This window comes from Sinohyriopsis cumingii, chromosome 14 (genome assembly GCF_028554795.1).
Source record: "Sinohyriopsis cumingii isolate HCF-2022 chromosome 14, ASM2855479v2, whole genome shotgun sequence".
NCBI classification, from domain to species: Eukaryota; Metazoa; Mollusca; class Bivalvia; order Unionida; family Unionidae; genus Sinohyriopsis; species Sinohyriopsis cumingii.
In genome coordinates this window covers 34,650,958-34,668,336 of record NC_142974.1, presented here as the reverse complement: position 1 = coordinate 34,668,336, position 17,379 = coordinate 34,650,958, and the positions used below count along the sequence as shown (strand labels likewise).

Sequence of the window (17,379 nt, the reverse complement as noted above, 5' to 3'; positions counted from 1 at the left end):
CTATTTCCATACAAATGCAGTAACCCATAATTACAAAACTACGAAAAATCGAACCACGTTTGGATCCTCATACAGTCATCGTCGATTTTCAGAGTGCAGCAATAAACGAGTTTGGTCAGTGCATCTGGAGAATAATTCAAGAAATATGTATTGCATCGAACTACAAGATCAACTCCCAGTTCGTAAGGTACTTTCAGATGCTGGTACATTGTCAACCACGATAAGTTGCGCCTACATGAAGACGCTTCGACCATCATTCTTTCCCAGACGCTGAACCTTTTCTCAACTACTTTGAAGATAACTTCGTTCCAAGAGAACGAGGTCGTAGAGACAGAGTTGTCGTTCTATTTCCGGTTGAGATATGGGATTGCTATAAAAATGTTCAGTCGGAAATTCCTCACACCATCAACTCAGTGGAAGGATGACACACTGCGGTTCCAAGCTCTGTCTCCGTCACGGATCACTGCCACACATCTGTCTGCGTGGGTTCGAGTCTCGGGCTCGTCCAATGTGGATATGTGAGAAAGCTTGCCGGTAGTTTCTCGTGGGTCGGTGGTTCTTTCCGGCGTTTTCCCGGGTTCTTCCTCCACCATTAATACTGGCCGCCATGTATAGCCTATCTTGTGCTGAAAAATGGCGTTAAACCCTATAACAACAACAACAACAACAACAACGTACAACGGCACTTGCAGGCGAAGCTCCTCAGCTACAGAAAAATAAATACAGAAAAATAAACTGTTGACTTCGAGTTGTCTTCATGGATTACGAATATCTTTCGTCACTGGACTACTTAGTAGAATGCAGTCAAAGTATAGACTTATTAGCTTAGGCAGTAAGCTTCTCTGCTTGAACAGTACTTGCATGTTAGATGACGTTTTATGATTGAACTAGTTATCTGTATTTGGAGGTAGTAATGGTTTTTTCAAACAATACATAGGTATTACGGCTTTGAATATCATAGCACTTTTATCAGTAATAAAAGGTTTAGTTTATAAACACCGTTTCTATTAAATTTAATACATATTAGCTAATTAGTTAATCTTATGAGTTTATAAACACCGTTTCTATTAAATTTAATACATATTAGCTAATTAGTTAATCTTATGAGTTTATAAACACCGTTTCTATTAAATTTAATACATATTAGCTAATTAGTTAATCTTATGATCTCAAACTGTTCGTTCCAAAATGCCCTGCTCCAATGTGTCCACCCCGAGCTTTTCAGTCCTATTCATCCACTCCGAACTATACACTCCAAATGGCTAGCTCCGTATCGCCCCTAGCACTCCTGCACCGTTTTCTTATTTGCCTACAAGCATATCCAACCTTAGATACGCTTAAATGAAGAAATGTATAATATTTAAATTTATTTGACAAAACATTAGTTAATAACAATTTACCCTTCTGATTCAGCATCTCGTGCATATTTATATATTTCTCTTAGTCATATAAACTGTGAATGTTAGAATTCGAAAAAACCAGGTTTAAATTGTAATACGCACACACACACATATTGACGATTCACAAAATTGATTGTGAAAATAAATTCGTAAAAATTAACAATATTTGGGGATGTTAAAAATTGGTCTAATTGTCTTTGACAAATGTCAAGTTTTAGTGGCAATGTGTATCATTCATAGACCGAAAAACGTGCGGAAATGCGCCGGCGGTCAAAGCTTTCGTTTGTAATTGGATTATTTTGAACCGAAGTAATTCACGTTTGGTGTTCAAAAAATATGTGATTGAAATGTAATGATATAATGGATTTTTATCTTAAAATATTATGTTAAATAGCATTGTTTTGATGTACAATGTAACACTCTGTTTAGATGTTTCATTCTGGAAGTGGTGCGTTCTCAAACGAACTGGTACGTAATATTGCTGCTTCTGACAAATTGGGTAATAGCGCATAAGTAAAGAAAATTCTTTTTAGATTTCAATGACTTATATTAGCGTTTCCACCTTTTGCTCACTCCGATTTTAGCAGAATGATTTTTTGGAAAGTACTAACGTTCGAGTTTACAGTATTATTGTCAAAAAACACCCAAACAAGATATATGGCATTTTAATATCGTACTTTCAGTAGATCGAACTCACATAATCCACATTCCCGTGCCGACCAACCCTTGTACATGTGATTTTCGTTATCCAAAGCTGACTGAAATGTTCTCAGGAGAAGCTGTATAACGTCATGCTTGTTCTTGAGAATTCCACTCTGTTTCTCGTCAATAATATTTGCAAGGGCGGCAAGCGTAATGAGACGTAAATAGTCATCGTTTTCATCTAAATATGGCTGAATAGCAGTCATGATGCGGAGGTTGCGGAGACGTGGAATAGTTTGGTCCACTTGAGAGACACTGCAAATTATGTCCAAAGCTTCTCGGATCAAAAAGTTATATTCTGTCTGAAAAGATGAAGAGAATTGGTGATGGTAATGTTATTTATTAGATGAAGATAAACTATTGGCTCCTTACACACACATTCATATATATATATATATATATATATATATATATATATATATATATATATATATATATATATATATATATATATATATATAAGTTAATGGAAATGCATCAAGGACAACGCTGGCGCTGTTTGATCTACATACTTTTCACTAAAAGGCTAGTACGAAAACTACTGAGCGAGAGATTCCGTAAATATCTCAGCTGATGCAGGTCATAGCTGAATGAAAGTTTCGAAGGGAGACACATTCGAAAATATTCGTCTTCAGAGTGACTGAGACATACCAATGTTTCTCTGGTCAACTATCCCACCTTCTATGACTGGTGAAGATGAATTGAATCAAATCGTACAATAATGAGGTCTATATCTTAGGTTTTACGAGAGGGTATATTTGCTGACAACATAAATCCATAATAGTATGGTTCTGCGAGTACTCGACAGTCAAAGCCTTATTAAATCTTTGTTTATTTCGTTTTGTTGGGAGTTTCTGTTATTTTTCCTTTCCTTTCGTCAAGTACAGCAAGGTTTTCTTGCTTTATTCATGCTATAAAACACCATTAAAACTGTTCTCACTTAAATCTCTAATTATAGAGTAGGTTTCTTACGAGAATGATCACTCAGACGTATATTTTCAAATTCTTGCTACAAGCCTAGCTTGTGTAAGTCTGTTACTTACTTCGTAACATCTTCAAAATTATTGCAGTTACCAATCACAACGAAGTAGTTTCCTTGGCATATTTGAACCAGTAATTCTAAAATCGTTTCTAGTTTATATTAAGGATATATTATAAATACGTTTTCATCATTTTAGTGGTCGCTTTGCAATTTTTCGAATTATAACTATGTAGGCAAAACAAGTTTCTGTAATTCTGAAGATTAATATAGCCATTATTTCCATAATTAATGACACCATATATTACTGTGTAATGAAGCGCCTTTAGGTACATCTGTGTTGAAGCTCTTTTTTGAAAACACGATTGATTCCACGACGATTTACATATAATGGCTAGTGCTTCATTAACATTACACATTTGAATAATTTAAATTTCAATAATGTATGTTATGCATTTTCTTTGAAAAAACCCTCAAATAGCCAAACTTACATTTTTGTTGTCCTGTCTATCTGTTGAAGGTTTATGAGAGTTCAGAATGTCCTTCAGTGTTCCAATAAACCATTTGTTGTTTACGATATCACATGATACTTCAGAGCTGCTGTGGGAGAATTGGCGTAAGACTGATATTGCTGTCTGCAGTACGTCAAACAATGTTTTCTCATTAGTAACATCTGCATTATTCTTCCAACAATCTACCACTACATCTACTATCCTTTCCGTCGTTTTTGTTTTGGACAGTTTTTTCCCTGCTTTTCGTCGGTATTTCAGAGCAACATCATATGTTGACATGCCTATATTTTCATGAATTTCTTTTATACTGTTTAGACTATCCATTAATTCTTCTTTCCATTTTCTGTTGGTATCTTTTTGACTATGAATTTTTTCAATAGCTTCAATTGCTGTATTTAGAGGTGTTAAGTCATATTCTCTCATTGTTTTGTCATCTTTTGTCTCTTTGTATTCCTCTGAAGGTCCATTAAATGCACCAGATTCACTATCCCTCGATGTAATAGATGATGAAGTCCCCATGATGACGATGAGTTTAACACCTGTAAAATTAATAGCAGAATTTTATTATTCCGTGTGATATTAACAAGTTTATCCTGGAATTAAATGCCGACATTGTTGTTAAATATCGCTAACAAAATTATGATCCCATTTCATGTGATAACTCAAACATGTGCTACAGGTATTGCTACATTTCGAGAAAAGATGAACTTGTTTTCACTGAATAAAATAAACTTTTGAGGCTTTTGGAAAGAACAAAACTAAATGTATAATGCGTTTGCTATTTAAGCACGCAGATAACAAACTGGAGACGGTTGCGTTGTATCCTATAAATCCAAAATTTGTTAAAGCGTTCCTTGTTTTTTTATCTATCGTGTTGATTAACTGAAAAAAAATGTTTCGATTTGCCTATTATCTTTATATTGATTAGAGCGAAAGTACTGCATGTAATAAGGGTGGTTCAATGATCTAAAGCGCTCGCTTCACAGGTCACTCATACATCTCACCTCTGTCCACGTGAGTTCGAGTCTCGGCTCGACCAACGTAGGTATGTGAGAAAGTGTGCCACTAGGTTCACGGTTTCTTCCTCTGCCAAGTATGTACTATCCGCCATGTATAGCCTAAAATGTGTTCAAAATGGTACTAAACTAACAACAGCTACAAAATCCATCTGGATTAAGAGTTGTTTCGTGACAAAAAATTGTCTTCATATTACATGTATGAAGTGGTGCCATTTCAAGTTTTGCGTTCACCTGTCAGTTACATTGATGTGAAAAGCTCATTTTTCCACCCAACTTAGTTCCAACTTCACCCCACCTACCTGTTTTGCCTCACTACCAAGACATGGGTGAAACTCTTTTCACACTGCGCTCAAAGCAGGGCTAAAAAGAATTTACCAATCACTCGCGAATTAATAAAAGGTATATGGTCTAAGGAGAAACCGAAAATTAGGACTAGATTATAACGTGATCGCGTTGATCTAGGGATACGGGAGAATGTCTACAATTCCCTTACTGAATGGGCTGCTCAGGTGAAAGATAATAAATCATTAGGATAAAATCGTTGGGCTTGATGCAATATTGCATTTTCAAGGAGTAAATACGAGTATAATTCACTGCGTATTTTCGCATTTGAATGAGTGCATCGAAATAGATTCACAAGTCTAGAGGAATATGTGAAATTATTGCACTATGAGTAATTCCAGCAAAGTTTATAAATAATTTGTTTGAGGCAATGCATCTAAATTATTTGTCTTGGAAAACTTTGGTTTTAAAATGATGGCTAAGTATACCGTACGCAAACGTGCCTCTTACATTGCAAACTAAATGTATATGGTTCAAGCTAAACAACTGAGGTATTTGTGAAAGGCTTTCTTTATAAAAGAGTCATGTACAAAATGCAGAGGAAAAACGTGGTGTTGTTATTTATCAATATTGGAAGAGTGGAACAGGTGTTAGAACTACGCGTCGGATATGTATACATTGTTGTGGAAGTAATATTATAATAAAGTTGGAGCACAATGAGACAAACATCAACAGGCAATTTATCAGAGTTATATGCGAAATAAATGAAACAGAATGTGAGTATCGTTTATGCATAACTTAACCAGTTTTAACTAGCTTACAGAGGTTAGCAGAACAAATACGGTGTAGATTTCAATTATTGATTATGTTGGTCTGGAAGGAAAGAAAATAACAGGACAACATTTTAATTAGAGACACGCAGGCTTTGGAAAGCAATTTCTTTTTGGCATACTGGTTCCAAGACAGTCGCTCATTTGGAGTACAGTTAAACGTCTCCAGATTTGACGTAGTCTCTTACCTCAATCGAGGTCAAATTCGCATCTTGAATGGTCAACAGTTGCCACACGTCACCCATAAAATTCCCCGATATCAAATACAGCCAGCACATACTTGTATATGTGTCAACCAACCTTCTCGTGTGCCAAAAGCAAGAGGACAGTATAGACCTCTTCGTTAGGGGTTGAAAGATTAAACCACGGTCTGAAGGACCACCTTGGTTCGTGAAAGTAAATCAAAATTTGCCTGCTTCTTGCGCCACGCATTGGCAAACACATCGTGAGGCTTTGGCGGCCTCTACCACTGTTAACACCCTTCTACTAGCTTCGCGGTCTGTAGTACCTACTCGCGAGCTTAGTATCCATCGCATGTAGCATCTATCGTATTTGGTATCCAAACGAGTCGCTCCAATTTGCCAGCACAAAGAATTTCAGCACTTGCCTCGGCAGGGAGACCTCCAAAATAAATATAGGCTAGACTTTACTCTGTTTACGGGGTAAAATTCAAAAGGTTTGCGTTAGTCTCCAACCTCTTCGTTACAGCTGTTGTCGTCTGATTAATAGACGTCTTTGTAAGCTTTTCCGCACGTTGTTGGCTACGTAGTGACTCATTTGCAGCGGTGAGTTGCGGAAGAAGGCAGACGAGAAGCCAGACGCCTGTGTTAGACCAACCGACGCATAAAATACATATCACGCTCTTTGACCTTTTCAGTCAGCGCTCGAACAGGGCTGGGGTTAACGTCCGTCTTACCTCTACGTTGTTTCATCATCTCAGCAAGTCTTTTAATCTTTTTGACTTATATGACTTGCACAAGTACTGCTCACGGTTTCAGTAACCCTGCTGCTGGTAGCACTGACGTTTCCGACATCAGTATCGCTTCCAGCTTCTATTCCTATCAAGGTTGTACTGTCGCACTGTTTGTTTTTTTAACCCTGCATTTTTCAGCATGTCCCTAGGTTTTCAAACCAGTTGTAACTGGCACTTGTACTGGACCGTAACTGAAACAATGAAACAAAGGTGGCTGTTGAGGCATGTCAAAGAGACTTGAGCAGCGGAGGGGGGGGGGGCGAACAGACTCTGATTGGTTCACCTGTGTTTTCGCAAATTAAGACCTCCTGGGGGATCGCAAAAATCGTTAAAAAAAATGCGCGAGATCGTCGGTGACGCGTTGAGAGCGTCGCCCCCCCCCCCCCCCCGCCCCCGCTGCTCAATTAAAAAATTCTGTAACAAATAATGGCTGACATCGGAGAATCACATTCCGCTAAACTAGCTCGAGAGCGATTAGAAGCAATAAAAAAATTTCTTCCGGTGAGAGATTCTGTAAAACAAAAATTACAAGCTCCGCAGGAAGCACAAATTGAATATGCCACAGGCATGGAACAATTGTTTAAACCTGTTATAACAGCTACGGAAAAAGCTGCTGCGGTCACTGAAAGAGCTTTATTGGGGGATATTAAGGATGAGGAGGAACGAAAAAGGGGTATTCTTCCAATATTGAAACAAACCGCTAAGCAAACTGAAAAAATATCAGCGAGAGCTAAAAAGACAAAAAGGGTTTTACGAGATCTTCCAACTAAAATAGCTGCAGCTCAACCTCAACCTGGTGAAGAGATACCTGAAGAGGTCGGCAAAGTTCGTACTGAAGTTGGTGATATAAAAGATCGCACACCAGAAACAGAAACAAAACAAGCCAGGGGTAGGGTTCATATAAAGGATAAATTTACCGAAAAGGCGATTAAACTTATAAAGGAAATTCAAACCGTAGATGATTTAGCTGAGTTTGCTGTGCGAAGTTATGATGACCGAACTAGAGTTTTAAAATCGGATTATGTCGATGATTTCGTAGATGATGAAGTTTGGTACAAGTGGATATTTCGTATATATTATGATGCTGATAAGGTTAAACGCAGTGATACTAGATTTTTGCCGTTTTCTAAAGCAATAGATCGTTTATTTGAAAACCTAACACGATCTTCTTTCCAGCAACAGAAAAAACCACAACCACAACTTACCCCCCAGCAACAAACAGAGAAAGAGTTGTATTATCAAGAAGAAGATGATCCTTCAGGGGATGTTTTACAAGATCTTGGCCTAAAAGGAACATTTGTCACCGACGGCAGTGGTTTAGGAAGTGGTTTTATTGACTGTCCTAACAATATCGTCAATGATGTGCAACGGCTAGAAGTTCTCATAGGAGGAAAGCGAGCTGGAAATAACTCATCAGAAATAATTAATGAAGCAGTTGATATTTGCAGACGATTATTTCAAGGTGGTATCATGGACACTGGTATCTACCGAGAACTTCTTAATGAGCTCTTTGATGACTACCACAGTGACTAGTTGTTAGATAAATGAATAATTATATAAAATGATCATACACGAATCCCATCGTAGGCCAGTTAGGGTCAGGGTGGTAAATTCACGATTACCAGTATACAAAATAACCTACGGAGATGGATTTGGTGATGTTGTTCAGGGTTTATTTGCGGGAATGGCTCCTAAAGCAATACCGATCGCAAAACAATTATCAATGAAAGCTACTGGTGCTGTTGGTAACGTTGCCAGTAAAGTATTCTTGGCAATCAAGGATAGACTAGCACGATTAATACGCAGAACAAAAGCGGTCCAGCCACCACCGGTGAAATTACCAAGCACCGAAGTGATGCCTGCAGATGTTAGTAAAGTATAAATCAAGCTGCAGATCAAAAACTAGCAGAGTTGATAAATCAAGGGACTGAACAAATAAATACAAGTTTGGTGGCGGGAAGTGGTCTTCGTTTTAGACGATAACTTTTATAATAAAATGTTTAAACGTCAATCCGACCCAGCGTTCGACATAGATGCACCAGTACCCAAGGACGAATTAGTGCGTGATTTTCAGTATTATTCTTATGGTATAGAACATCCAAATCAACGAGGACGAATTGAATTGCAGGTTCAAGACACAAGTAGATATTTCTTGCCCGCTGAAGCGTTTATCAAAATAGAAGGTGAAATTTCAAAAACAGATAATACAAAACATGACGTGGGATTTAAAGTTGGTTTTGTCAAGAACGGAATTATGGCCTTATTTGAAAGCGCTGCTATCTCATTGACGGAAAAAAAAATTGAGTCAATTGAGAATAATGTTGATGTGGCTACAACAATAATAGGTTTAGCAAGATACTCTGATGATTATACAAAATCAGCTGGTCCATCAATGATGTTTGCTAAGGACACTTCTGATCATCCTGACAGTGATCAGTACAATATTAGACGACCAAGAAATAATGGCAACACCGCCGACGCTGATGAGTGGCCGGTGGTTTACGGTGCTAATGATAATTTTAATCTAGGATTTCATACACGTGGACAAATGTTAAGTGGGACAGATAGAAAATTTTCTTGTGCCATTCCGCTGTCGCATATATTTGGCTTTTGTAGAGATGTCAAAAAGGTAATTTATGGAGCAAAACACACGGTTATGCTTTTCAGAAAAAATAATGACAACGATGCCTTTTGGCGAGAAGCTGGTGTTGCTGGTGATGATAGTAAAGTATTAATAACAAAATTTTTGTTGTGGATGCCGGTAACGACTCCGGCAATTGCTGAAGAACAGCGACTGCTTTCTTTTATGGATCAAGGTGGTAAATCGTTGTTATCATGGCTTACAACAACCACAGATAGTGCTCAGAGTACTGTTAATGGTTTATTTACATGGTATGTAGCATCACAGCAGGGGATTTCTGCACCGCGACATATTTTCATTGCTCTTCAAAATGTTGTACGAATAAACTCACAAACACGGAGTCATATGATATCTGACAAACTCGGTTTTACTGATGTTTCTTTAAGAATAAACGGGCATCAAGAACCATCAGAAAATATACAGTTAAATTTTGCTAATTATCATGTTGCATGTGTATATCATCGTTTGATGAAATATCTAGCGCGTGATATAAATATCGATACTTGTTTGCAAATATCACAATTGGATTTCATGGCACACTATCCAATCTATTACTTCTTACTAGAGCATCTTGATTTAACTAGACAGTCTGTCGTTGATGTGCATTTCAGAGCTCAAGTGGCAAGAAGGGCTATAGCTGAGTACAGAGCAATTGCTGTTATACTCGGCGATAAAGCAATGTTACGTGAAGGTGTTGGTGGCCGAATGAGAGTTATTCATGCACCAGTAGAAAACATGTAGTTTTCAAAGACAATTAGATCAATCGCGTTTATTATAAAATGTCATATAGTCACGTTAATGTCACTTTGACTTCTGGTCAGGTAAAGAAATTACAATCTAAAAACGCAAAAGTATGTGGGGCGGCGATAACACTAAAAAACGATAAAATCTCTGGCGGTGGTCCAAATAGGTTATCGCTGACTAAAACCCAACTAAAACATTTCAATAAAGCAAAACAAGCAGAAACTGGAGTTCAACTTGATTTTGCTCCAAAAGCTATCAAAGATATGATTAAATCAGGTGGTATATTTCCACTTCTCGCAGCAATACCAGCGCTGATAGCTGCTGCTGCCCCAGCTGTCGCAAAAGCAGCCGCGTTGGGAGCTGTTGGAACAGCTGCTTGAATGGCATTAAAGAAAGCAACTGGAAAAGGATACCAAAAAAAGGACGAGGTCTCAGGCTTCCAGGAACTCCGCCTTCATGGTACCCAAAACGGTTTTGAAAATACGAAATGTTTCACCGATGTCAAATTTTGATTTGCTCTATGCTGCTAAACAATTAAATATAAAAAATTTCAAAGGCGTCTTTATGCGAGATCAATTACCACAACAACCGAATAATCCAGAAACCGGAATTATTAATCTTGATAACGGTGATGGTCCAGGAACTCACTGGGTTGCTTACGCGATCGATCCACGTGGAATTATATATTTCGATTCGTATGGGTTAGCACCGCCAGTCGAATTCCTCAAATATGTACACAGAGTACGAAGTACTTCAAGACTGCAAAACATTCCAATCTGGTATTCAACGCTACCAACACATACACTAACCGATCCACCGATATGTGGCCGTGAAGTATTAAATGTCCTCGATGCGATATCAAGATCAACCAAACCACCTCACAAGGTCGTGCACGAGTATACCTCGGGTCGATTTAAACAATCCTTAAGAGAATAATGGTAGATATTTACGGAAGATATCTCATCGAGGCAGAGATAAAAAAACGCGGTGATGTAGATTTATCAAAATATGCGACCAAATATGAAATTGACAATCTTTTAACGTTATCCGGGATAGACCCAGATGAGGTTGTTATTTTTCAGGACCGATACGGAAAACTAAAAACCAGCAATATCAAATGGAATAACATAGTTCGCAGGGTTCTTGGAGCTGTCCCGGATAATATCCCTGTGTTTACTGACAGCGGAAAAATCAGAGACTCAAGTATATAGTTTACAACCATCAGAGATCAAATCGCAGCAAGTGTGACTAACCGCTTAAAAAATACCGGTGACACAATGACAGGTGAACTCAACATGAACGGGAACAAAATAGTAGTTGCAACAACTCCAAAATCTGACAACGACGTCGCAAACAAATTATACTTCGACACCGTAGACAGTAAATTATCCACGCTGCGGGCCGAGTAGGACGTTCACGTGGGCGCTTTTGCAAGATTTCGCAGAAACCATCAAAAAACCGCAGAAGAATTCTTCGGCGCTCCGCATACTGTTGACATAAAACTTTCTGATATCAAAACCAACATTGACACGATCAAACAAAGACAGCAGGATATCGTAGATGGGATTCCTGAGATCGTTAACAAAACCAGTTTGATTAAATTCCCACCTGGAGTTACTCCTGGGCATTTTATCAACATAGTGTACACGGTATCATCTGGGTTCGCAACATGGTCTAAACAAAATAATACTATCAAATATACCGCAACAGTTACTGGCGTGCACAGGTTTTCTGTGTTCAGTGCTGCAAAATTTGAGATATTTACAAAGTATCCCTGGCGACATTCAACTGACAGGTTTTCCGGGGTTGTGACTGTAATAATAAATAGCGGAACCGAAGAGGAATTTATACTAGAAGAACTGATAAGACATTAAACGCAACATCTTACTGGTGGTGTTTGGAATTCGTAGCTGAAACACCTGAACTGGTTGCTGCCTAAGATAATAAACGACCCTCTTGACGAAGTCAATGACGAAGTCAACGACGACAGCATCAACAACAACATTGGATGCGCAACAATATAGATACGGTCAAGTACGCTAATGGCAATCAGAGTTAAAAAACCCTCATCGACAAATACAACCTAAAAGTAAAAAAATATAAACGACGAGCGGTCATCCTGGATGCGCTAGTATGCTCAGTATCCGCGTTAGTTGCATCCACATGAGTAGTATTATCAGCGCTAACACCAGTAACAATCGTAGTAACAATCGTCTCTTCATCAACTGCCATCGCAGGGTTTTTTAATATAATCGCGAAAAAAATATCCTCGTGCACGAGCACAAAATACCACGATTATGTCATGCAACTAAACACAGCCACGTCCGCATACTCAAAATTATCGTCGTTGATATCATCAAGCATCGATGACACAACAATATCAGATTCCGAATTCGCGTTAATGGTTAAGATATACGAAGACTGTACTCGCCATTTAAAAACAACCAAGAACAATAATGACGGAATTACTTCATCGAGCTCTGCTCGACATAGTCGAAAATACATCCTCGAGAAGAATTTCGATGATAACGGTAAGTTCGACTAACCCTGAATTTAGTATTAATTTTCCAACTGCGATTCCCGTGAAAGAAATCGCACTAGCACAATTACGAGTATACCACAGCTTGCCCAATATCAGATCAAAATCGTTTGGTGGATTACCAGCGAATAATTCGTTCGTGTTTGCATATAAAAACCAACCCGATGGTACACCCGACTGGAACGTCATTGGGTTACAAACGAGGTCTTATCAAATCGAAGAAATCAATGAGGAATTACAACGTCGAATAAAAAATATCACAGGAAAAGAATCCAAAATAAAAATAACTGTTCATGAACCAACCCTGTCTTCTGCGATCGAAATAAACACTCCAGGGTACGCTGTGGATATATATATCAGAGTTCGATCAGAACAGTGTTAGGATGGCCTAAAATCCCACCACCAGCACCACCGATACCACCAGAACCGAAAAAGTCTGATTATGTCACGGATAAGACTTCGTACCACGAAGTTGAATCATCATACAAAAATCTTTTACTTGGAATAAAAAACGAAACGTTGGGTAGTAATTTTGAATTCGTTAATGAGTTTTTCATTTGGGAATTTCCCTTAAAACAAGAGATCATAAACCCAGACGGAAGTATAACTGTATCTTTATATTTTCATCAAAATGATATTCCTAGGCACTTTACAGTCGTTAATCAATTACATACAACACAACTAGAGCGACTACGGCAAAGTTTCCAGGAACATCTCTTTGATATAACTGATTCACGCAGCGAAATCATTTCACGAATCGAAATATTAAATCAACTCGTATCCGACATGGAATATATTAACCAACGAGTAATTCAGGCAACAATTAACGATAAAACCGGTTCTAAACAACAATTTTTAACTGCATACTCGCTGACAGAAGCTACACTGCCGAATTTTAAATTTCCCGGGTATAATGCAGCCGAGTTAAGAAAATCAGTTAACGAATTTTCATTGATGAATATTTTCCCGACATACTCGCTGCGTGGAGAAAAACACTACCACCAGCAACTATTCTCAGGCACAATAATGACTCGGAAGGGACAGGCAGGCATGTATCTCCGGGCATCGTAAATATAACCGAAGTGGTCGCGGTCAATCTTGTGTGTGATGTCATCGATGGCAGCTACAGCACAAACACAACAGTATCAAATCAAGCCCAGCAAGGATTTGTTCTCTTTCATTCACCCCGAAAGAACCACCTGGATATCTGATTGTGCAAGAGCCGATCAATCAGGTTTATCTGCAGTGTTATAATCCACTGTTATCAAGAATAAATTTCAAACTAACAGACCAATCTAACCACCTTCTGGATTTAAGACACGAAACTCTGCATATTAATTTGCTTGTGAAATCCTAGAGATTTCGTCTTAAGACTTTTATCCTAGAGATTTTCAATCTTTGACAGTCAGGGTGTTCAGAATTATAAGAAATTTATTTTTTACTGAAAAATTGTCAATTTTCTCAATTCCGAAAGGCAATTACCCCTGCAGGGTCATGAAAATCATCCGTTTTACTGATTCCGAGGGCAATTACCCCAGCATGCTCATGAAAAATCAACAATTTTCCATGAAACATAAAATTTCTTATAATAATAAAATTTTGATAATATTGATTATCTGACAGGGATTTTTTACTGAAAAATCATCTATTTTACTGATTCCGAAAGGCAATTACCCCAGCATGGTCAACAAAATCATCCATTTTACTGATTCCGAAAGGCAATTACCCCAGCATGGTCATGAAAATCATCCATTTTACTGATTCCGAAAGGCAATTACTCCAGCATGGTCATGAAAAATCAACAATTTTCCATGAAACATAAAATTTCTTATACAATATTGATTATCTGACAGGGAACTTTTACTGAAAAACTGTCAAATTCCTCAATTCCGCAGGGTTAATATACTTTCAGAATCATGCATAAATTCAGTAAAAAAAATTTTTATTCCTGACAGACTTTGATTTCTAATTAATCAAACGAGTATCATATATGACCAGCATGTGAAAGTTTCTATTCACGACAAGCAAGGGCTTGAAAAACACATCAAGGAGGTGTTTGTGCAGTCCCCGGTCAGCACAGCTGATTTGGTTATTGATTTATTCGGTAATGAAGACTTTTTATTAACGCAGGGACAGTTAGATGAACTGCAGCAAAAACGTATTTGTATGATCACATGTGACAGAGATCAGATTTTAAATTACGCGCACTCGTGCATTACACTTAGTCAGCTTAAGGAAATACTATTTAACCCTGTGGATCAAATTGATCCAGATCCAGATGCAGAAGATACAAGTGAAAATAACCTATCGGATTGATTGATGCAGGTCAGATTAATGTGGGTAAAAAAAATGCGGGTAAAATATTTTTTTTTCTGTCAGTGCGAGACTTCTACTTTCGATTTCATTTCCACGTACCTGACTTCATTTCCCAGTAATTTCATCCATGATTTCATCAAGGGAGCTTAACTCACGATCTGACATAATTTTTTTCAACTGTCTTACACGCGTACCGATTACCTTTCTGTGTTCATACTCTTGGGATAACACTAACCTGGTTTTTTCTATTGCACGGGACAGAGAGACAAATTCATATAGTTGCTGTTCTTGTATTGTGGCCAGTGATTTATACAACGCTGTCTGGATTTATTTTATAAATTTATACTGAGCAGGTAAAATATACCAATCTTCCAATGTAGCCTCATATAGCGCTTCAGAATCAGACATGATTTTTTCAGGATTTAAGTCATCAGATATATTAATTTTATTTTCTTGTAATTTTTTAATAGCAGCAATTACTTCATTGATATTTTCGTAGTTTATATTTATATAATTATAAATTTAAAAGAAAAAATAAACAGTTTCTTGATGAGCGGTTATCAATTATGGTTCTGCACTGGCCTGTGTATCTCCACGAAGGTCCTTTCAGACTTTTGTCTCAAGATTTTGTCTTACAGATCGTTTCTTGTCGATTCTCGGCATCTCTTCGTGACCGTTTCTTTTTGGCCGTATTCTTTCTGAATGTTTTGTTTTAGTGGGATCCATGTGACGTAGAGCTTTCTGCATCCAAGGCAACTGTTTATTTTTTGGGGGGCGTTATTCACAGACATACCTCCAGCGAATTCCCTAAGCGAAAGCGAGGCGAAATGTTAGAGTATTCAGAAGGCTGTGTGTGTTTTCATGTAGATACCCGTCCCCGTGAATTAAATCCCGGGGTCAAAAACGTCACCCCACGATTTAACGTGGAGGAGGATATGTACATGAGGGGCCTTGCTGGAGCCCCCCAACCTTATAAAAACCATAATAATCGGTACCGTCGACATATGTCCGTGGCGAGATTCGATCTGAAGACAGTGATAAGTCACAGGGACGAAAGTCAGCTGAGCTAACCACTGTGCCACCGAACGCAATCTGAAGATATAAGATTTAAAAAAACATCATATAGGTAACTTGATAGAGCTTGGCAGCTGAATTCTGTTCTGAGCTAGATTTTAAGTTCTGAACTAGATTTTAAGTTCTGAACTAGATTTTAAATTCTGAACGATTTCAAGTTCTGAACGATTTTAAGTTCTGATTTTGTGAAAATAACATTTACTTGTACTGACAATCAAACGCGGAAGTGATAAAAGACTGCCGCTAGTGTGTATGCAATAAGACAATTACAAATAGCCGTATACAGTTCTGCCCGCCGCTGGATATTACCTTTACAGGTGTTGTGCAATCACCTGAAACATTTACCTGGATTGACAAACGCAAGGTGAAAATAGACTGCTGCTACAATTAGCTGTGCAAAAAAACTATATATAGTTCTGCTCGCTAGATTTACAGGTAATGACCTTGACTTGGGATAACTGCGTCATTCACTTTTACACAGCCGCTGCAGAGTTGTCTCGGTTATCTGCATCTACATAACGAAATGAAATCCAGCTATCAAACCGGTATGAAAACGTTGATTTGATTAACTCATCTGCAACACGTTGGACTGAACGCGAATGAATATCAAAATACTTGCTAGCTGCATACATTGAATGAAATATTTTTTCTTCACCTGTGCTTATGTTGAGAGATCTTACAACTCTTTTTTTTTTTTAAATTTACCAGTACCCCCTCGTGCAGAATTCTCGCTTTGTGTGACGATTCTCAGATTGGATAATTTATTGTTAAGTTTATTATTATCTATATGATCGATTACAAGACGTTCTTCGATCACTCCATTAAATACCTCAAACACGAAACGATGACTGAGATATTTTTTTCGCTGCACCAAACATTAGATAACCAACATTAGTAACAAAACCAACTATTTTTTTCAACCTGCAATGCCTAATTGTGCCATAACGATTCGTAATTCTTGATGATGGGGTGTCGGACAAATTCTTGGTTCATTATAATAATGTCATTTGTCTAATTTATATTTGTCTGAAAACTTAGTTATATAATCGCGCTTACATCTCAAAGCGTCGTGATTATTTTTTTTTGTTATAATATCGCTTAAGCTCGCGGTATCGCTTACCCCCACAATTTGCGCATAATTGTGTTTTACCTCTGACCCAACACCACATTGCAGACATGGTATTGGTCCTGAACCACCTCTCCGGATACTTTGGGAATGTTCTGCGCAGGTTTGCATGATTTGTTACAAACGGTCACAGATCCTACCTTCAACCACCTGCAATGGTTCATTATATATATATATATATATATATATATATATATATATATATATATATATATATATATATATATATATATATATATATA

General features: G+C 37.8%; 1 protein-coding gene across 2 annotated transcripts in view; it reads right to left on the bottom strand.

Annotated features, from left to right (window-relative positions):
• Positions 1-17,379, bottom strand: part of LOC149783553 (uncharacterized) — an 85,813-nt gene that overhangs the window by 52,187 nt on the left and 16,247 nt on the right. For both annotated transcript variants that reach the window (XM_089931820.1, XM_089931819.1), the window contains exons 2-3: positions 3,573-4,132; positions 2,098-2,404 (exon numbers count right to left, since the gene is read on the bottom strand). In XM_089931820.1, coding sequence (XP_089787946.1) covers positions 2,098-2,404; positions 3,573-4,132 — 867 coding nt within the window. The remainder of the gene's footprint in view (positions 1-2,097; positions 2,405-3,572; positions 4,133-17,379) is intronic.